Here is a 23436-nt window from a genome sequence, read left to right on the forward strand (position 1 = left end):
TTAACAATAGTTAAACAATAGTGCACTATGGTTAAACCATGGTATCTACGGTTAAACCATAGGTTTAGCATGGGTTAACCATGGTAACCATGGTTTAAAGGTGGTAAATTGGAACGCACTTACCATGACATTACTGTGGTATTACCATGGTCACTACTGTGGTTCTACAGTACCAAAACCATGGTTAAGAAAAAGTAAAACCATGGTTACGGAAGTGTGAAACCATGGTTAGGAAATGGTGAAACTATGGTTAGGAAAAGATGAAACCATGGCAAACTTATGGTTTAACCATAGTGCAATATGGTTTAATTATGGTCAAACCATGGTGCACTAGTGTTTAACCATAGTTTAACCATAGTTAAACAATGGTGCACTATGGTTAAACCATGGTAGCCATGGTTAAACCATAGGTTTAGCATAAGTTAACCATGGTAACCATGGTTTAAAGGTGGTAAATTGGAACGCACTTACCATGACATTACTGTGGTATTACCATGGTCACTACTGTGTTTCTACCAAGCCAAAACCATGGTTAAGAAAAAGTGAAACCATGGTAAAGGAAGTGTAAAACCATGGTTAGGAAATGGTGAAACCACGGTTAGGAAATGGTGAAACTACGGTTAGGAAAAGATGAAACCATGATAAACTCATGGTTTAACCATAGGGCAATATGGTTTAATTATGGTCAAACCATGGTGCACTAGTGTTTAACCATAGTTTAACCATAGTTAAACAATGGTGCACTATGGTTAAACCATGGTAGCCATGGTTAAACCATAGGTTTAGCATAAGTTAACCATGGTAACCATGGTTTAAAGGTGGTAAATTGGAACGCACTTACCATGACATTACTGTGGTTTTACCATGGTCACTAACTTGTGTTTCTACCGTGCCCAAACCATGGTTACGAAGAAGTGAAACCATGGTTAAGGAAGTGTAAAACCATGGTTAGGTAAAGGTGAAAGTTTGGTTAGGAAAAGATGAAAACATGGTTTTACAGCTGCCAAACCACAGAATTACAACCCAAATAACGATACAACCATGATCCATTGTACATAGTAAACCCACTATTTAACCACAGTGCAATATCGTAGAAAAATGTATTTTTAACTACAGTTGTATTTCACAAGTACTTTGAGAAACCATGGGGAAATTTGGTTGGAGAAATATATTTTTCCACAATTGCTTTGCTATTTGATGAATAATGATCAATAAATAGCACAGTAGAGTCTTCACATAAAGTGATGAAATAAAAATATTTTCAGTAAATTACCTGGAGCAGAATAATAATTCTTACAATTCCTATACATATGTATTGTGATACAGTACATTTGTAAACATGTATATGAACCTGGACTCTGAAACAGGAGAAAACCAATTCTCTATTACATGTGTTTTCCTTCTAGCTATAGTCTAAAAAATATGTACAGCTGTATTTAAAAACTGACTTCCATGTGTGTGTTGGTGGATGGGTGCAGATTGTAAGTGTTAATTGATTCACTGTTTAATAAAAGAAGCTATATGTAGCAACGAGTACATGTAGGTCGATGCTCTTACCAGCATTGACTTTCACACAGCCAAAGCTCTCCCCAAAACATACATGTATATCGAATACACTATGGCCAAATTGAGGAAACCAATAAGTCCCAATTTTTATGGCCTAGTCATGTGTATTCCTCTGAACATGCAGAAGTCAGACATTGCCCAAAACTGACTGACTGGAGTTGACTGGACTGTCATTAGCATTTAAAGGCACATAGACCCGGTGGTTTGCTTGCGTACACGGCGCACGGCACAAGCTTCCTTGAGAGACCTATGCTATCGACTCCTCTTTATCGTTAGCGTACACGGCGCACGGCACAAGCTTCCTTGAGAGACCTATGCTATCGACTCCTCTTTATCGTTAGCGCTTACGCTTTGACCCATTTCCATGAGTCCGAAGAAGTCCAATCCACTGCTGATGATGACAGCTTTAATATTTTTTTCTCTGAAGTCAAACAAAGAAGCATGCACCCTGGCATTCAAATTCTACGGACTGTCTGACACGCAGAGAAGACAATGAAGGCAACATTACCTAGCAACACCTACGCGCTTTACCGTTGAAGACAGCTCAATTTCGGCAGTCTTTGTATCAATGCTAATGGTGATCGGCACTCTCATCCAAAAGCGCTGCAGCAACTACCGGGTCTACAAAGTAGGCACCTTTAGAATAAGAAAGTACACAAGGGTAGAAACAGTCAATTATGATTATACATTCAAAAGTTATTTTTCAGCAGCTGGGTGTGAGAAGTCAAAGTATCATACAAATATCACATTATTTCCAGTTGCAAAACTGTAGGTTTATGTAAACAAATCAATGAAGAAAATGTACTCTTACTGAACCTCGGTCAACAAATAAGACATAAGAATGCACATTTGCTCACTTTGCTGTTACGATTGAAAAGTAGCTTTTTATTGCTTCATGAGCAGCATCTTGACTGTACGTGGGTATGGCTTATTGCCAGTCACATGATTTAAAACTATAAGAATATCACCTGCAAAGAATTAGTTGGATAATTAAATACAGTGTACATATATTAGTGCATGTTTGATGTACATGATCATTAGTAGCTTTGAATTGTATAGATAATGCAAATTTGGACTTAAATGACACCAGGAGCACTGGACAACAGAACAAAACAGCATCAAAAAAAAAAAAAAAATTATCTAGCAACCAACAGTCCTGACATGAGAGCATACATGCACGCTTAACATGCTTTGAAAACTGTCCTTGTACTTCTACTGTCCAAGACTATCCAGCAGTAAGCTTTGGTGCAACTTCTGGATGAGGCTTCGCAGGAACTAGGTCTTGATATAGCTTGGTTAGTGCGCCCTTTGTCGTTGTGGAGCCTTGAGATGTCCTTCTTTTGCAACCGTGAGCCGTGAGATTTTTCTTGGGGAAGATCACCCCTGCAACGAACTGAGAATTTATTCATTACACTATTATTTTTTTAAAATAATAATAACATGTAGTACGTGTTAAACTCTACTTCAAATACTCAACACACAAAATTCTTGCACAGAATAGTTACCTTGCAAAAAAAACATAAGAATGGGATTAGATTGATGTGGTACACCTAGCCATCATTTCATCACTCTAATGTGCTGGAGAGATACTGTTTAAAATACAGTGTACTTTTACAATCATTTTAACCCCTAAGTGCCACATACAGGTGAAGCCATTACGTTCAACATTCCATATCATGTATTGTGCACAAATTGCCTAGAGTAATTTGATGTTTTTAAAAAATTGATCACATTCTATTTTAAGCAGGTTGCCAATATTTTAGGATGCTGCATAGCATGCTGCTGGTATTTGAGGATGTTGCACAAGAATTTGGGTATGCTGCAGTGTAATGCTCAAATTCCTCATGAACTACACTAATAATGGGTTGAAAAAAAGAAAGAAACAAAGAAAGAAAGAAAGAGGAGTATCTTACCCTTGATGACATGGAAAAGCGGGAGAAAGTATGACATCAGTAGATGGACTTCTCTGCACCAGAATTCAGCCAGGAGGATGCCATACACGTATCAGCACTGCATGTACTTGTACCCATGAGAGGAGCTAGCTAGGGGACAGCCTGATCGATGGTCATGGGTGGACTTCAAGTCTTCTATGGAGAAACCTTCTCGTGTCAGCCACTGGCACAATCAATCATTGATTCTGATGAGGAAAAAAAAAGATAACACAACATAACGATAATAGTGATGATTGAGAGAAGTGAAATAAGGTTAGGCAGAAAAATCACACAGGAAAATGATGTAACATACAAAATACAGCATTGGATGATTTAAAGTTTGGTGCTTGTGCTAGCTCCCAAATGACTGCTGGAATAAAAGACTCCCAAATATTCTACAATGTCGCATAGCATGCTGCTGGTTTTTGAGGATGTTGCACAAGAATTTGGGTATGTTACAGCGATATGCTCAAATTCCTAATGAACCATACTGGGTTGAAATAAAGAAACAAAGAAAAAGGAATACCTTCTCCTTGATGACATGGTCAAACGGGAAAAAACATGACATCAGATGATCCACTTCTTTGCACCAGAATTCAGCCAGGAGGATGCCATGTACACATATTGATGTAAATCAGCGCTGCATGTGTATCATGTACTTGTACCCATGAAAGGAGCAAGCTAGTGGACAGCACGATCAATGGTCATGGATGGACCTCAAGTCTTCTATGGACTGCAAGTCTTCTATGGAAACACCTTCTCACACCAGCCACTTGCACAGTCAATCTTTGATTCTGATGAGGAAAAAAAAAAAACACGACATAACAATAATACACCTATTAATGATTGAGAGAAGAAAAATAAGGTTTGCCAGAAAAATCACACAACAATCCGTTAGGTGAATGATATACAGTGAAACCCCGTTATAACGAGGTCCGTGGGACTGGCGATATTACCTCGTTATAACCGGTACCTCGTTATAACCGTACGCATCAAAAACAAAGAAAAACATAAGCACGACATCGGAATATACCCATCCTTTGCGTTGTTATTACACAATTATGGATCATTATTATTGAGATAATAAAGGGAAATTATTTGTGAATTAGACGAAAAAGTAGATGTTGAAATGAGATAATTCTTTATTGTAATTCTTGTTTGTTAATTTTTCCTAACACCAGCGCAAATAGAGTAAAATACAAGCGTTGTTTACCATAACTTGCGAGGTATTTTTACGCTGTTGGTGCCCAGCGGGAATGCGATGATTTTATGAATCATTTCGGCTGTAATCTTGTACAATATAATCTTATGATCGTTGCGCTCGAAGGGATTAAAAATGCGTTCTTTATTTTCTTCCGAAAATTTCTTCGCGTTTTGTTCATCCGTTCTTGAAAAATATGCGACAGGATTGAATGTGGAAGGTTACGTTGTGATCCTTTTTACGCAAATCTGTACCTCATAGACCATTCTGAAAGAAAGAAAAATCTTCATTGTGAAATGCAGTGTTAAAATTGTGATAATGAACAACCCAGATCTATTCAAACTAATAAATACGTTTGTTTCTAGGTTAACATGCTTATTCAACTATTTTTTACGCTACTGTCACCTGGCGAGATCGCGATAATTTCAGAGTAACATACATGCGTTATTTACCGTTAACTTGAGAGGTATTTTACGCTGTTGGAGCCCAGCGGGAATTCGATAATTTCATGAATCATTTCGGCTGTAATTTTATACAATGTATGATCGTTGCGTCCGACGGGATTAAAAATGCGTTCTTTACTTTCTTTCGAAAATCTCTTCGCGTTTTGTACATCCTTGAACTGTTAAATGCGTTTGTTTCTTTTTCCGAACACCGATTAAGTAGGTTAATATACGTTATTCAACTATTTTTACGCTACTGTCACCCGGCGAGATCGCGATGATTTCATTAATTATTTCGGCTTTAATCATACACACTCATATTTAAATTATCATTTGTGAAATGATAATGAACAAATCCAGATCTATTCAAATTAATAAATGCGTTTGTTTCTTTTTCTGAACACCGATTAAGTAGGTTAACATGCGTTATTCAACTATTTTTACGCTACTGTCACCCGACGGGATCGCGATGATTTCATTAATCATTTCGGCTTTATCAACCACACTCATATTTGCTAAGCAGCAAAAGAACTGGAAGTCGGAACTAAAAATGGAAAGGATATAATAATGAGTTGCACACGCATTCCAATTGTTGTCCATTTTTGGCCACAAGTGTCGCTACATGAAAAGTTTTTGAATGCGTTATCTTTTTTATTTCTCGTTGCGGTGTGGTCTGCCCTAATATCACGCACGCGTATCTCGCGGAAAAGAAAATCGATTGATTATGTTTAATGATTTAGTAGGAACATCGGAAGACATTCCTGTGTCTTGTCGCGTGATTTAGAAGAAAACATGGAAGGAACGGTTCTCTGCAAAACGGAAAAAGACGTGGATAGCGTGATTTCGGTTTTCAGGGTTTCGTTTGTCGCGTGTTTGAAATCGGCAATTTAGTCAAGAAATGGAACCTCGTTATATCCGATCAAATTGCTTATGTTTTTCTTTATCATGATGCACCGAAATTGTCCTCGTTATAACCGGAATCTCGTTATAACCGAACTCGTTATAACCGATTCGTTCTGCCATAGGTTTACACGCAAAGGAAAACGGGACCGACGCGATCACCTCGTTATAAGCGGTTCCTCGTTATAACCGAACTCGTTATAACGGGGTTTCACTGTACTGGTATAACATACAAATTACAAAATACAGCATCCTTTGCCATTGGGGGATTTCAAGATCAGTGCTAGCTCCCAAATGACTGACTTAAATTGAGCTCCAACACCGACGGTCGGATTAACTAAGCGATACTTATCAAAGTTATTGATCCCCAGCAATAGGTGTTGGAATCGCAGCATCGCAAGGTCCGTGAGAATCGCACAACGAAAAGTGATGGCGCATGATTACACTCGAATATTAAAAGATGCAGGACTGCTTAGTTTTTAGACACAAAGTGAGGAAGACAGACTAAAATGCCCCAAATTTCAACCATTCTTCAAAAAACAACTTAATATTTAATTTTATGCTTCCAGGCTCAGATTTATGAAGCCACATGCTCGTGTAGGGCCTACGTTTCGTGGCGTGGGTGACCATTGCATTAGCATAAAATGTACATGCTACAGGCCTAACTCTTACACTACGAAATGGCGGAGCTAGGTTCAGCAGACGACATTCTTTGATTTCAACACCAAGCCCAGCACTTGACCGAAAGATTGGTCTGTATCTCGTCGACGGGGATATGTTCCACAGAGCAGAGACTGCATCTGGCTTTACGGATCCCCTCCTATAGACATAGTCCGGAGGTAGAGAGCCATAAGTAACGTCAAAAAAAAAAAATAAAAGACTCCTCCTTTGGACAGACGAATCTTTCACAAGTTTGCCCAGCACTAGCAACCAGAAATTTATGACATATTTTTGAGGTCATCCTACCAGCACCTACGGACTTCAAGTTCACTTCAGTTTTATCGCCAGTGCCAGTGGCTGCCAGTGCTTAAGTTAGTGCTGAGACACAATCAAAGAGTATAGAAGCTAAGAGGGCGTACTCTCGCGACTTCGCACGCAAACGGGTGTAGTACGCCATGGAGCGGGAGCCCAACATGGAGCCCAATGGCAGCCAATTTAGTAATAATACCGCAAGCTTCTTAAACACGTGAGCCTATGGAGCAAACCCTACCTTCCTTTCATTTTCTTCATTTTAAAAGGAAGCACACAGCGGTAGAATTGCATTTCAGACCTCAAAATATCACAAAAAGTATATTTTCTGTCGATATGTAAAAAAAAAAAATTGAAGTAATGACGTGATTACTTTTTTATCAGTAGTCCCTCAGCAAGTTTGTATTTGAGCTGACAAACGCCACCTATCTCATTTCTCTCTCCCTCCCGAAACATAGTTTGGTCTACCTACTTCAGCTCAAACTTTGTGGGCCTGCAGATTGCGATTGGAAAGTAAATGACATTTTTTTCAAATACATTTCACGGTTAGACAGGAATGATATTTCTTTACGACAAAACAAGATTCTAAGTACATACATCGGTACATATCTTCCCCTGTTAATGGTAGGGGATACCTTTTACAGAACTCCCAAAATGCAGCAAAACATTAAATATGAACCTCAGGGGACTTGTTTAGGCCACTGCTTAGAAATTTGGAAGTCAACAGTTATCTACAATTTGAATAATGCACAAAACTCAACTACTCAGTAGTTCTGTGTGTCAGCCACACTTAAGCCTTTTTGTTGCAGTCTTCTGTATTTTTTTTATCTATAAACACAAATCTAAAAGTATAAGAGCTGATGTAATAACATATAGAGTGTGTGGCAAGAATGTATATAGAAATGTTTGTAAGTTTTGATGAACTTTATTCACAAAATATACATGATGGACACACATGCAGTGCATGGGTCTGCAAAGGTAGCCTAGTAATGTACTGGAATTTACGGTGAGCCCCGAAAAGAATTCAATTTAAAATCTAACGGTCAATAAAAATGTACTAAATGTCACCTTCCACTTTCAATACTTATGGGAGTTTCTAAAATGATACTCTCTTCAACATACCACTGTGTTTATACAACTCTTCATTTAAGGCATGCAAATGGGATTCCCTACCTCCTGTTAAGTATGCCCCCTAAAAAGGGGAAAAATGAAAGGGAGACAGAAATACGAGGACCCAGTGATACGGCACTGATATCATGATCGCGTAATATACAGTACGCCCTCTAATCAATCTATCGGTCTGTTGCTTTCAATGGCGGAATGGCGTCAGTATTTCGCCCATGAGCGTACTAGTTCGCAGGAGTAAGCCCTTGTGTCTTAGCGTAGCTTCTACTGATTATCTTGATTCACTGGAGCAGTTACCACTAGAAGTCCTAACAGAGTTAGCAGAAAATAGTGTTGTTGATGTAGCTTGCACCGAACCTGATATCACCACCCAATATGAGGTAGGCCTATGCCTACTAACATTGTTAGGGATTACGCCTAACTGTTAGAACTACCGACTACCGTCTTGTTAGCCCGACCAGACGCTGTTAGAGTACGCTGTGCGAATAAATTATAGCCTGTCGCTACTAGTAGGGTTGGGGGTACCACGCATCGTCACCCTAAAGATCTGTAGCTTATTTATTCTAAAAATATAACACAAATCCGCCTAATTCTTACCTCAAATATGCCATAAATACTGCAGTTTTGAATGTCGTGACCGTCTCGTTGATTATGAATCTCCGTTTTAAAATAGCGCAATTTTAGCGCGTGCGTTTCGTTTTCTTCGCGCAGCTAAAAAGGGAACCTTGCGATCGGCACCCCCTAACCTCCATAGGTATACACGTGAATTTCACAGCATAGGTAATACACGTGAATTTCACAGGCCATAGGTAACACGTTAATACACGTGAATTTCACAGCCATGCGTCGTTACTGAGCAGATGTGTAATTTTTAGCTTGGTTTGTTTGAGTTTGATTTTCGTTTCTTCGTTTTTATTGTTTTTATAGCTCATGACACTCAATCCCGTGCGTACCTTTTCGTTCTATACGCAAACAGCCATGATACGCAGGGTGCCGATGGGAAGGTGCCCTGCCGATAGGTGGTGCCCCAACCATACTAGATCTACACTGTCTACAGCGACTGGGTTGTGTATAGAATCTAGTTACCGTAGATAACTTCTAGAATTTACGTGACACAGTAACACTAACAGTTCAGTACATATACAGTAGCTGAGTTAGAACTCATTCCAAACTCTTGAGCTCTCATGTCATACTCTCACACTCACTGACTCAGTCACACTTTCAGATACAGAACAGTCTACTGGACTGGTTATCCCCACTTGATACGATCATGCGAAATTTGCACAGCAGGGGCAGGGCCGCTGCCGGCCCCGGGTCGGTCGGGACAATTCAATGCAAATCTCGCTGGTATCAGTGGTAATTATTTTAGCTAAGATTAGGTCTACTAATAATGTATTAAAAGTTACGTTGACCAACCTTCCTCGAAGAATCCCAAAGGAGCAGTTCCTCTTTTTCTTAGGGGCCGTTTGCTAGCCATTTCTGAAAATATCAGATGGTTCGTACGTCGAGATGTTTGACTCCGGTCAGAGATCATCACGAAAGAGCGTTTGAAATGATGAACAGCAAATCATCGTAGCTAGCTAGCCGTGTGTGTGGTTTTTGAGCGCGGTCGAGTCGCGGACTAACCGTTCAGCAGTACATACACGTAAGGTTCAATCAGCGACAACAACAACACGCACATGACCTCTTACGTTACATTATTATCAAGAAAACTTGTAATCATTAATTTTTTGGTTTTGAATTAAAAAATATATGTTTTAAACTTTTTCTTACTGCGAATTAATTTTTTTTTTAATGTGTCAATATTTTTTATGCTCCATATATTTTGAAATATATTTTTGTTGTGATCTTTGGTACGAACGAGCCTCATATCAACAACCCGGATCTCCCTCCCATTCATCGTACACAATTACTACACGCCGATTGCATTCATATAGTTTTCTATTGTTGTGTGTACATGTCAAAGCTACGGGGATCGAACGGGCGGCAATGGGTTACTACCTTTTTTTTATTTTTTTACGAGTATGTAATCTCATTTAAGGTTTTTTATGTGCTTTATTCCGTAGTGAATAGATGTTGCATTTTAAGAATGCTGTAAATCAAGCAAGTCAAGCAGCTTTTTGTTTGCAATGGTAAGACTACTGTTTGTTTACATAATCCTGTTGAAGCCAAACGGGTGCTGGTGGTTGCGTTAGATGAATGTCCGTCAAGACTTGCATTGGCATTGCGGCCATCAAATTATGAGTTTTCATATTGATTTTTGTGATCGACATCATTCAATAATCATGGCTAGTGCACGTGGTTTAAACTTTGGTAAAACAAAAAGTTAACCATGGTTTAATAACCACTGTTCTTATGCTATCATACAAGGTTCCATGGTTAGAAATTCTAGAATATGGTTTTTCCGCACTCTATATCTGATCAGCATGAAACCACGGTTGAAACCATTGATTGTTAAAAAATAACCACTTTTTCAACCGTGGGTAAACAAAAGTTAAACCACGGTTTTATAACCACTGTTCTTATGAGCTATTATACAACCATGGTGAAAATCATATGGCTTTTTAACCGCCTCTTCACTATCATGAAACCACGGTTCGTAGAACCAATCAATGTTTCATAACCATCCTTTGCACATCACACTATGATAAAACCATGGTTCAAATCCTGGTGTAGCTATGACCATCGTTTTCCTTGCTAAAATGGAATTTGAACGATTGTTTAAAACCGTTGTTTTCATACTTTTGTTAAACCACTGTTAAAGTCATGGTTATATAGCCTAACCATCATTTTTTAACTATGATAAAACCATGGTTAATATAATCATGGTTAATAACCATCGTTTTCAACCTTTGTAAAACGAAGTTTAACCATGGTATTATAACTAGTGCTTTTGTGCTATCATAAAACCACGGTTAAAATCATGGTTTTATAACTATTGTTTTTACACTATCATAAAACCATAATGAAATCATGGTTTTATAACGATGGTTTTCAACCTTAGTAGAACGAGAGTTACACCATAGTTTCCTAACCATTGTTTTTATACTATTGTGAAACCATGGTTACAACCATTGTTATATTATTATGTTATTTTTACCAAAGTAGAACGATAGTCTTGTTGTGGTTTTCTCGCCATTGTTTTTTTAATTTCTTAAAACTGTGGTATAACGATAATTTTTTAACCATGGTTTTAAAACACTTTCATTAAACCACTGTTAGAGCCATGGTTATATAACCATCATTTTTTAACTATGATAAAACCATGGTTAATATCATGGTTAATACCCATCATTTTTTACCTTTGTAAAACGAAAGTTTAACCATGGTATTATAACTAGTGTTTTTGTGCTATCATAATACCATGGTTACAATCATGGTTTTATTACTATCTTTTTTACACTATCATAAAACCATGATGAAATCATGGTTTAATAACGATGGTTTTCAACCTTAGTAGAACGAGAGTTACACCATGGTTTCCTAACCATTGTTTTTATACTATTGTGAAACCATGGTTACAACCATTGTTATATTATTATGTTATTTTGACCAAAGTAGAACGATAGTCTTGTTGTGGTTTTCTCGCCATTGTTTTTTTAATTTCTTAAAACTGTGGTATAACGATAATTTTTTAACCATGGTTTTAAAACACTTTCATTAAACCACTGTTAGAGCCATGGTTATATAACCATCATTTTTTAACTATGATAAAACCATGGTTAATATCATGGTTAATACCCATCATTTTTTACCTTTGTAAAACGAAAGTTTAACCATGGTATTATAACTAGTGTTTTTGTGCTATCATAATACCATGGTTACAATCATGGTTTTATTACTATCTTTTTTACACTATCATAAAACCATAATGAAATCATGGTTGAATAACGATGGTTTTCAACCTTGGTAGAACGAGAGTTACACCATGGTTTCCTAACCATTGTTTTTATACTATTGTGAAACCATGGTTACAACCATTGTTATATTATTATGTTATTTTTACCAAAGTAGAACGATGGTTTTGTCGTGGTTTTCTCACCTTTGTTTTTTTAATTTCTTAAAACTGTGGTATAACAATGATTTTTTCACCATGGTTTTAAAACCGTCGTAAAATGAAAGTTTTATCATGTTATCATAACTATGGTATTTTAACAATGGTATTACCACACTTTCGCCACACATTTACCATGGATATGAATTAAAAATCATGGACTACCATCGATCCATTGTAAAACCGTCCATAACCATGGTTATACCATAGTTACGGTTGTAAAACCATGGTTTTTTTTTATAAGGGATTAAGCGTCATGAAGATGTGAAAGAAATATTTTTTTTTTATCATATGCGCATTCTGTGTCTTAAGAGGATGTGGAGTAGACAATGCAGAAATGTCAATGGAGAAAGTGCAATGGACAGACGTAAGGTAAACAGACTGATTATGAGCTTCCTTCAAACTCTTACAAGAAGAGGACCAAATCCTGTGTGAAATGTGACTAAATGACTTCTTGGTCATTGAAATAGGCTTATCTTGCCATAGCTGAAACTTTCTGTGTTATGTTTTAATGTTACGAGGTTTTCTGGTTGCACCCAGTGGTTGCAGTCCTTTGAAGGACTTTGATGTGAAAAAGACAGTTCTTCTTGAAACTCTACAAAAAATAGTCATTCACTTGCTATCTCCCAACCCCTCTCTTTCTCATTCACTTCACAGTAGTACTTCTACAATTTTCAGAAAGAGAATACTTTTGCTTACAGGACAACTAACCACTGGTGCAACCCTATGTTTTGGAGATTGCCATGTTAATTAAAGACTTCTCCAATTAAACCCTGCATAGTTTTACTTGCTGCTGATATCCAGTGTACTACTATTGTACATTGATCATTTGTCAATAAGTCGAAGGTCTTTTTAAGTCCTCTTTATATTTTATTGGTTCTAATCCCTCATAAGTCAAATTTTCTTTAAGCCGCAGTTATTTCAGGCAAGGTTGACTGTTCTAAAAGGTGAGCAGTTAACAAGGAACAGACTGTATGTACATTGTAATATTGTTTTGTAGAAAATAATGATTCTTATCAGATTCATATTCTCTATCAGATTTTATATCTTTTGTATGTTACATGACAGTTTTAGAATAATAAAAAAATGAACATATCTCTGAGTGGAAGTTACTGTTTATTAGAAAATTGATGTTGTGTGTGTGATTGATCAGTTGTGTTCTCATGTATCTATCATATTGATATTACTCCACTATTTCATGATGTAAATACCAATGCACACATACAAATACACACACACATACCTCCTTGCAAAAACACTCACACAAGCTTTTCCCATGTACCTATGCATTTTACCACAGATAATTACTTTCTGTGTTGCTTGCTCGTCAGCTACAAAATACATGTAGTACAGAATATTTGTAATATCCATTATATTCGTTACATTCATAATATTCCAATGAATAAAGCCAGACCAATGAAATTGTAGACGTTTCAACAAGAGACCTTCAAAAAGTCTAGACTTCTAGGCATCACGTTTGCATGAAACATAGACCTATTTTGACATCATACCCCAAGTCCTCACATTTCGTGAGAGGTCGCATTAAAAAGAAACAAAAACTGTTTACCATTCACATGGTACATGTATCTGATTTTTTTTCTTCTTTTTTTGAATGAACTACACCGTATCTGCCATTCTGTACATCTGATATCACTCTATTTGTCAGTCAATTTGAACATGGTCTGGAATTTTACTGTAAAAAAAGAAAATGACAAAGCAAAAGTTTTGAGAGAGGTTCAGGAGTCACAAATTAGGCTGGTTCTATCAAGCCTTAGCTCTGTGGTAATGACATGGCCAGTTGCCAATATGAGGCTGAAAATGTCCTTAAAGATTGTTCTCTTAGTCTCACTGATAGTGTGATGTGCATTGAAAGAAAAGTATAATAAACTCCAAAAGCTGATAGAATAATTGAAACTGGTGCCCCACCCTACTGCTTACGGGTCACTAAAGTAACATAAAAAATCTCTTATCATTCTTGATTCACATTTAATTCACATGTCTTATGTAAATTAATGCAATAAAGAGTTACCTGTTAAGACACATCCACGCATTTCTTGTTAATTTATATCACTTTATTCCACGCAATGAATAGAATATGTTGTAATGACATTCTGCACAACAAATAATCTCCGCCAAAGTGCTATACAATACAGTAGTTGGTCCCCGCCTGGGATGTGAGAAAAGCAAAGAGTACCTTCTCTTGTCATGCAGTGTATGATTTCTCTGAAAATTAATAATTTATGGTCTGAATGACGGTCATTTGTCCATACAATTTGAATTCCATTTTGAGAAGTGATATAAATATCATAAAACTTTCTATTTTCACATGAACATTTACAAATGTGAAACATCGCAGCCGATGCTGCAATCATTAGGCTAAGACCAGGAGCTAGCAAAGGTACAAGCCTGGATATGACACAGACCAAACATGTCGGTAACATGGATATGTGTCTGTTTCAGTGAATTGATAAGAATTCACTCTCCTAAAGCTCAGGTATGGACCAACACATTAATGCAGTCAAGTCCTTTGGAAGGATCAATCAAAACTCTATGAATTTTTCTTTTTCTGGCCACTGGAGTCAGCAGGATGCTGAGGTTATAACTCCCAGATTGGGAAGTGGGGCCACCATGGGTACTTTTCCTTCATCTTCTTGGTGGTAGGGAACATCTGCTCATACTCCTCCACTGTCATGTCCTCAAACGGGGTCATATTCTGCAGTTTGTCCACCTAGACAGAGTGATGACAAAGGTGGCAGACAGGAGGGTGGTGATTACTGGTACAACATTTCATCAAGAGAATCGAGAGACACAGACAGACAATGCAGAACATCTGAGTACACATCTACACTCTTGATAAAGTACATGTACACACATCCTCTAGGATTACATCATAATTGTAGAAGTTTCTGAATGTGACCAAGAAGCAATGAATATACTGTTTTAAACTAGCTCAAACAAAAAACAGATCACGACGGGTTGGATCTTATTCTTCTGTTGACCTCTCACTTAACCTCAAGACCAAAGTGAAATCAAATTGAAATTTGGGGACAAGGAAAATGAACACCTTGCTTGCACGTTCAATACAACAAATTAGGTTTTACTGATTTTTTTTTTTTAATTTGATTAGTGTAATTTTATTATGTTCATTACAGACAGCCTGAACACAAGAGTGGCATTGTACTTTCAGGGTTCTGACAGGGAGCATTGGTACCACAAATCAATGCTGTTATGATGTAGCATTTTCTGACTCATCAATGGTACGAATATTTTTTCATCATCAGCTATTTTGCAGTGTTTAAGCCCAAATGTGTAAAGTCTCAAGGAGGTTCTTCATCACACACACATCAAACAGACTTGACAAGAAAGTATGCAAAGCAAAAGAGTTAGAGTTACCTAATACTTTTGCAAGATATTGACTTTATTTTTTTAGACAACTAATACATTGCAACTAGTGCATTGTTGACTGAAGGGCTAAAACGTGGCACATTTTCATGTATCACTGAATGTCATTAGTAGATCCCACAACACAAAACAATGGGGTGGGGGAGGGGGTTTGTGAAAGATTGCGTCACTAACATCTGATGCCCTCCTTATATTACGGGACACGTAAACATTCACAACTCACCTCTTGTTGGTATTGTGTGATGCGAGTATTGGATGCCTTGACAAAATCTGCAGCTGTGCTGTCCTGAAGTAATGACAGGAAATGAAAACCATATAGCAATGTCATTTCAATTCTCCCTAAAATACTGTAAAAAGAAGAATTTTTGCTCAAATTAATACCTGATACTGGACCAACTTCAGTGAACTTTGCTTGTTCAGCACATATTTGTAAAAAATAATACTGTACCAAAATAATTAAGTGCAGGGTGCTGCATAAGTGCTTGCCCAATTGCCCAGGGCAAGTGAAAATCAAAGTCAGGCAAGTGCTTTGAAACAACAAGAAAAAAAAATGCCCAAATGGGGCAAGCAAAAAGGTCTGAGGCCACTTTTATGTTTTTACTTTCGCTCTACCAACCCACAAAGTCAACAATAAAGAAGCCCAAAGATATGTAATGGCTGTTTAGTGATGCACTGCACTTTGATTTCATTCCAGCAACTTTCCAACACTTACGTGAAGAAGCGGCAATGCAATGCAACACCAACACTCAATCGAATCAAGTTTGATACTTTAATGTGTTTGAGCTTGTGAATCAGAGAACATTTGTCTTGGATGCAATAACCCCTGCATCAGTTGGTTACAGTGTAGAATACATGAATCACAGACTAATTACCATTGACTTTTCCTGCTTGTTGATGTAGTCTGATGCTGTGTCAGATGGGTAGGGGACACTCAGAGCTTTGAACTGTAATTAATACGAAGAATATCACTGATGAGTATGGAGTAGATTCATTAGTGGCAAAATACAAAACAAGATCAGCATATCACATTTGAGTCAACATAAATAAACTTATAAACGTAGTCAGCGAGAAACAAGGCTCAAGCCACAGGATTGTCAGTTCCATATGAGTATGAAAAACATGAACTCCATTCAAAACACATCTGTGTTTAGTTAAATACTTCCTTACAGATGTATCACACACATCAAGATCTTCCTTTGAACATGTATGCGACAGGATTATTTTCTTCTGAATTCAATTATGAGTGTTCTACATTAAATAGCTATTCCAAAGACTCGGCCGATAACATTGCATTCGATATCCTGAAGGGGAAATTAAATGTGTTGGCAGTATATTACAGTGCACTCCCGTTATAACGAAATGCTCGGGACCGGCAGTTTTCTTTCGTTATAACGAAATTTCGCTATAACCGAACAAAGATAATAACGGACACAAGGAAACCACGCATTCTGTTTGCTGAATACTCATCATACACTGGAAAGATATGTGAAATGGGATGGGATTATTGTATGACAACATTAAACGCAAGTCCCCTCTGAAACTGTGTGTGACACACGGAGCGAACACACAGTGATGTGAAGCGTTCGCCCATGCAGAGACGCTATACATGCTTGTTCCGCGACGTATTTCGAAAGCAATTCGCATTTTTGTATAACGGAGCACAATCCTTTTGTTTTTCTTTGTCAGTGGCGCTCGAAAAAGACTTCGTTATATCGAACATTTCGCTATAACCGTGTTCGTTATAACGGGAGTGCACTGTACTTACGGACAAGGATGTAACTGTAAAAGTGCAAAATGTTTGCGGTGTAGAAACTTTCGGGCATTTCACACAACCAGATGCTAGTGCAAAAATAAAAGCATACAAATATTTTTGCATGCCATATTTACAGTACATAATGCCCTGATTCCATGGAATTAAAAGCAAACCAAATTTATCTGACCCAGTTGAGTGTGAAAAAAATAAACATGCAAAAAATATCCACTTTTATTACAGAAGCGAGTTCAGACTTACCTCCTTCTCAAACTTGTCTACAAGCCCTGCAACGGGGACAGTCTTGCGGTAGGTGTTCCAGTCAATTGGAGCAGCCTGCTCTGGTGTTTGGGATAGTCTGCATGATTGGAGAAAACATTTAGGGGAAAATGACATCTTTCCTTTTCTCAGTTGAAGGTCAACAACCTGTAGGTATCACGTGTGTATATGTGTGTGTGTGTGTGTGTCTCTACATTGTAGTAACAGTCAGTGAACTCTTAGATACTGTATAAGCAATATATTTAGCGAGTCTAAATTTTCGCGAATCGGGACTTCCTGACAATTTCGAGAGTGTTTAAATTCATGATCATGGTGTACTGCACTGAATGGAGAATGTATATAAGTGCATCACATTTATATCGGGATCAGAGTCATTATTTTCATGTGTCTTTAATTTCGCGAATAGCACCCGACTCGCGAATTTCGCGAAAATAAAAACCTCGTGAAATATTTGGCGTATACAGTAGCACATGTACATTTAGTACTTGGAAGAGTACAACAGTGTACCTGGTAATCTTTTAAGCAGCTAACCCACAAAGCTACCCAGGAATGGATAGTTTGCTGATGGCTGCTCAGGGCAAACCCTGACTCGTGAGGGGTCAAGATCATTCCCCCATGTCTGTCAGAGAAAAATTTTTAGGAATGTTGAGCAGACCACTTTGCTGAGTTTGCATCTGCACCTTGATCTTTGCAGAAAGTGAAGAGGTCTCTCTTTCATTTTTTTTTAGCCGTGGATGAGCCGTGAGTACCTACTCCGTTTCGCGATCACTCAGGACCTCCAGTTAATGTCCCAACCAACCTATGCAGGGTCTCAGCTATCTGATCCAAAGAGTCAGGATAAAGTGTTTTTGCCTGTACAGTCACAGATTTACCACACCACCCACAAGAAATGGCCTGATGACCCGACTTACTCACAACATTACCTAGCTGGACTCTGGACTCGAACCCAAGCCAGTGCCCTAGATCTAGGGTAACACCCCCAGTATTCGGTCACTTAAGCTTTTTTGCAATATTTTTCAAACTAAAATAATACATACATACATCATATCTACAGCAATGTATGTGAAATATATCAAATTTCTTTAATCTCAATTTTCATTTTGTTAAATATCACACAGAATTTCACAAAATCCCAAAATATATCACCTTGAAAATTTCCCAGAATACGGTCACCGCAACCAGTATTTGGTCAGCGATATGGGCATTCAAAGTCAATGCGTGTTCAAGGCAGCTGAAAAGTGCGCCGCGCGCTACCTTGTTGGCGCAAAATTGCATCGGGGACGTTGCGGCGCCCGTTGGTGACCGAATATTGGGGAATCGGCACTTGCATTCAACCCTTGTACATCGAGACACTGTATCGGCACATACGGAAATTTTGTTTTTCTTTTGCGTTTTTGAGGATACCATCACACTCCAAGCTTGCGATAAGCAAAAAAATCCCGTGAGAGAACGGCGTATTTTTCGATTTTTAGCGCTTTTTCGGTGACCCATATTCTTAAAACTGGGCTCAATCCGCGTGCGCTTTTGGAAAGTCGCGCCGATTCTGCACTTTTGACGGTAAAATTTGAAATTTTGGCTGGATTTTTGGAGGGGGCTATGGGAGTTTCCTGTTGTGACAGTTGAACTTACTGGCGACAAGTGATAAGTGACCAAATACCGGTAGCTGACCGAATACTGGTGCCCTTACCCTATGTGAAATGAGTGATTTGAGTGTGTTGTGATATTAGAACTTGCTGATAAGTGACCGAATACTGCTCCAGTAGGTGACTGAATACTGGTAAATTTTAAGTTTATACCCTTGCTGCAGGCCTACAGCTCAGCTGGCATTTATTTTCACCTACCTCACCACACACCACCACCTAGATTGTAATTTACTTGCATCAAAAACTGTCCTTCGTCCTAGAGGAGGTATGGTTGGTACCTAACCCCGGGACGCTCCGTGTACACAGTTATACTGTGGGAGCGTCCTGAGTCAATAGAGTGCTATATCGGTAAGCTTGAAAAACATACACAGTCTGTCACAGATTTTTCCTAGCTCCCCATCCCATTCACCATTTTCGAAATCAGTATGCAGTACACTGCGCACGTAAATATTCATGTACTGGCGCAGTCGCAATGCTTTTAGCCTTCTGTCAAGGCCTGCGCGTGCGCACCCACCCAGAATTTAGAAAGCAACGCAATATACAGCGAGAGGGTTTGCCACAACAGTATGATACGGCCTTGCCATAAAGCTACAGCTGTACAGATGAATTGACGGCCAGCGCATGCGCACAAATTTCAAATCCATTGACTGTATAAGATGTCGTTCTCCCAAGTTCCTCTCGACCGAGTCGTATTTAACTCATCAATTCGAGTAACTATACACAGCCCAGTCGCTGTACATGGTACGTCGCGACAGGGCTGTACGAGCGCGACCACCAACCACTAGGAGAGCGACGTAATCGTATCACGATAGCTTTGAATTTTGATACTTAATGTTAACATCATTTTTGTCACCTCAAACTCATCGAGTATACTCTTCAATATTTACTTTACATCTGATGCTATCAGTATTCAAATGTACGCAATGAAACTTACCGAAATTGATCATCATATCCAGCATGTCCACACGGTACACAATCTTTCACGCCAGGCCTAACTATACACAGCCCAGTCGCTGTACATGGTACGTCGCTCTCCTAGTGGTTGGTGGTCGCGCTCGTACAGCCCTGTCGCGACGTACCATGTACAGCGACTGGGCTGTGTATAGTTAGAGTTCTACAATTCGAGCAGAAATGGAATATTGACAGAACCAAAAGTTGAACGCAGCTACAGTCAGTCTTCAACATTATAACTTCACCTGTAAGTCTTCATATTACAGAATTTTTGCTATTTCATATTGATATTTAGGCGCTACATTTCGCCTGTCATGATCATGTCTGCTACAATGCGCAGCCCCAACACTGCGTGTTGGGGCTGGTCGCAGTTAGGTTGGTACCTAACTATACACAGCCCAGTCGCTGTACATGGTACGTCGCGACAGGGCTGTACGCGCGCGACCACCAATCACTAGGAGAGGCGACGTAATCGTATCACGATAGCTTTGACTTTTGATACTTACGATCATTTTTGTCACCTCAAACTCATCGAGTATACTCTTCAATATTTACTCTACATCTGATGCTATATATATTCAAATGTACGTAATGAAACTTACCGAAATTGATCATCATATCCAGCATGTCCACACCGTACACAATCTTTCACGCCAGGCCAAGCTCAGATATCGGGTGGTCACGTGATGTGAATGCCCTTTCAAGCAGCGTACGCACGGTTACTAGTATAAGGTATACCTGTACTGGGTTATTGTGTCGCAGACGCCAAGGTTTGTTCGACACTTTCAACGCACACGCGCTCGCTCTGGAGCACATCCGGTCACGCATGCGCATAAGTCAAGGCGCCATTTTGAATCCTGCAACGACGAAGCCCGGCGGTCAGGAATTGCGCCAGAAAGTGTCATTTATTTGTTCCACGGACTTATCGCAAGTGGTCTCCATGGACCCAGTGTGGCGAACTATTCTTCTGTAGCATTTAACGTGAGTAAAGTATTCTGTTTAAAGGAGAAAAGTATACATGTTCCTAAGTTTTGTAGTTGTGTTGAGGTTCCTCACTTCGAGGCTGCATGCCGTGCGTGTCAGACGCTGTTTTCGCATAGCGTAACAGTGTCTGGTCGGGCTAGTTGGTACCCAGCCCAGGCATGACCACGATGACGTGACCCAACTAGAATTCCGAAATTTTACTCATGTCATGGTCATATTAACGCAAGTGCAAGCCGTCCATGGCCCATGATTCGACCACAACATCTAACTGTTACAGTTAGAATCATTCTGCATCAAGAATCAAACAGCTAAGCCGTGAAAGGCGCAAGTGTCTGAATCCGTGGTCTAGGGAAGGACATACCACACTGTTTTAGGTGAGTGGGACTACGTATAAATTGCTTAATATTTCTAGTGCATGAGTTGTAACTTACCTGGCATTTAGAGAGTCAAATTTCCCTTTCAGCGCATTAAACTGTGCCTTTTGATTAGGAGGAACTCTCTCGGCAAATGCTGCCCAGTCAACGACGGACTTTCCTACTCTGCGAGCTGCCATTTTGCCGGTTTTTCTTGCCCGATTTCGACGTTTTCTCTTCCCACCGGCATGCAAGATGGCGATGCAGATTGTGAAATCACCGCAGAGGGCGACAAATTAGGGTGGATTCCAAAGAGATTTTTTTTTTTTTTTTTTTTTTTTTTTCTCTTTGGTGGATTCAATGTCGTCACCATCGAACAATCCGCCTTCACCGAACTCCTTGTCTGTTTTGGACTGTGTACAGACATTGATATGTATTCTTGTTTGAGTAGAAATCACATCCCTTCTTTTATTTGTTCTTTCTGTATCTGAATTAATTTTGTTGTGAATCATCCAGATATATCTTTTTCACCAAAGTGGGTCAATGCCATCATGATGAAGGATGGCAGTGCTTGTGCACCGAGTCAGTGCAAATCAATGTCAGTGCAAATCACTGACATTGATTTGCAATGTCAGTGCAAATCACTCGGCTTTGAATCAATAATTTCATTGTTATTCTCAAGTATCATGCACTCAAAACACATTTATTACATGTATATCAAAGTAATTATGACCATTTGTGCCCAATAGCTGCATGAATTAATGGGGAATACCTATTTCTGAAATCTGTATCTATTTATCAATGAAACCAGCTCAAAATGTATCATTTTTATTAATATAGGGATAAAAAAAACACATAACCTTTGATACTGTATGTGAAGGAACACTGCATTTTAAATTTTGAATTCAGTTACACCTTGGGGCTTGCAGAAAACCCACTTGTTTACTTTAATAATCATGTTGTTCACATAGTAACATTCAAGAATGGATGATGATCATGTGTTCTTGTTCAAATGCCTTTCTTCTGCAGGCCCTAATCATCCAGATTAATGACAAGGTTATGACATAAATTCATAAGAATTTATTTTCATCTGGAACCCGCACTATTACATAGGTATAGAAGCAACTGTGCGACAAAGGCACTGCCGATACTGGGCTAATCCAGTCAGATTCATTTTCCATTAGTTTAGGCATATATCTAGTATATTTTTTGTTTGTTAGGGTTTTTTTTATTTCAGTACAAAATAGATGTATACGTGTGGTACAAGTTGTTTTCGTAAATTCAAAGAATAATGCACGCTGTATAGGGTTGGACAAAAGAGGGTTTGAAAGTGAAAACAAAATCAACACCGAAATAGAAACACCAGAGGTATTAAAAAGGATTAAGAGAGGGAATGAGAGAGAAATGGGGGGGGGGGGGGAGATGGGGAAGAGAGATGGGGGGGGGGAGAGAGAGAAAACTGGATTAAGGAAGAGAGGGGAGAGAGAGGGAGAAAGAGAGTGGAACGGTTTAGAAATTATGATATTCTTAAAGAATTATGAATCCAAAAGATATCATAAAGTTTAACTCTAATAGCCTGCTGAGAAGCTGTGTCCATGACGCAATGTTTTGTTGTTGATTTTTACATCACTGCATGACATGCAATATATTCCCACTATGCCATCGTCATGATCGTGAGTATTAATACATCTGATTGTAAAATCCTAATAGAATGAATGCATTTTAGTCCCATATGGAATTTATGGAATTTGATGAATATTCATGTACTGATTGGCAGTGATTATTTTGGAAACTTTAGGGTCAATGGTCCATGTCAATTCAAATTTTCATTATTTCTTGTGTATGCAGTGTCTGAGAGTTTCTTTCTTGTTCGAATTGTTCTTGT

General features: G+C 38.6%; 1 protein-coding gene and 1 long non-coding RNA gene across 2 annotated transcripts; both read right to left on the reverse strand.

Annotated features, from left to right (window-relative positions):
• Positions 1-2430: 2430 nt before the first annotated feature.
• Positions 2431-9697, reverse strand: LOC140231964 (uncharacterized). The gene is made up of 4 exons (XR_011901466.1): positions 9552-9697; positions 4024-4291; positions 3480-3703; positions 2431-2959 (listed from the first exon to the last, which is right to left on the reverse strand). It is a non-coding gene; the product is annotated as an uncharacterized lncRNA (long non-coding RNA).
• Positions 9698-14239: 4542 nt separating this feature from the next.
• Positions 14240-21821, reverse strand: LOC140231538 (ATP synthase subunit d, mitochondrial-like). Its single transcript, XM_072311673.1, has 5 exons — positions 21630-21821; positions 17603-17699; positions 16464-16535; positions 15815-15877; positions 14240-14917 (listed from the first exon to the last, which is right to left on the reverse strand). Exons 1-5 carry the CDS (start codon positions 21749-21751, stop codon positions 14786-14788), a joined length of 486 nt encoding a protein of 161 aa, XP_072167774.1. The 5' UTR covers positions 21752-21821; the 3' UTR covers positions 14240-14785.
• Between the last annotated feature and the right edge of the window lie 1615 nt (positions 21822-23436).

The sequence above is a fragment of the Diadema setosum genome, chromosome 8 (genome assembly GCF_964275005.1).
Source record: "Diadema setosum chromosome 8, eeDiaSeto1, whole genome shotgun sequence".
Taxonomy (NCBI): domain Eukaryota; kingdom Metazoa; phylum Echinodermata; class Echinoidea; order Diadematoida; family Diadematidae; genus Diadema; species Diadema setosum.

What these genes read in the sequence shown, in the direction of transcription:
- LOC140231538 (XM_072311673.1), bottom strand. Translation starts at nt 21,751, where the DNA reads ATGGCAGCTCGCAGAGTAGGAAAGTCCGTCGTTGACTGGGCAGCATTT. An exon ending in TTTGACTCTCTAAATGCCAG is followed by an intron (nt 17,700 to 21,629) that starts GTAAGTTACAAC and finishes CCAATCATGCAG; the next exon opens with ACTATCCCAAACACCAGAGC. An exon ending in TAGACAAGTTTGAGAAGGAG is followed by an intron (nt 16,536 to 17,602) that starts GTAAGTCTGAAC and finishes TATTAATTACAG; the next exon opens with TTCAAAGCTCTGAGTGTCCC.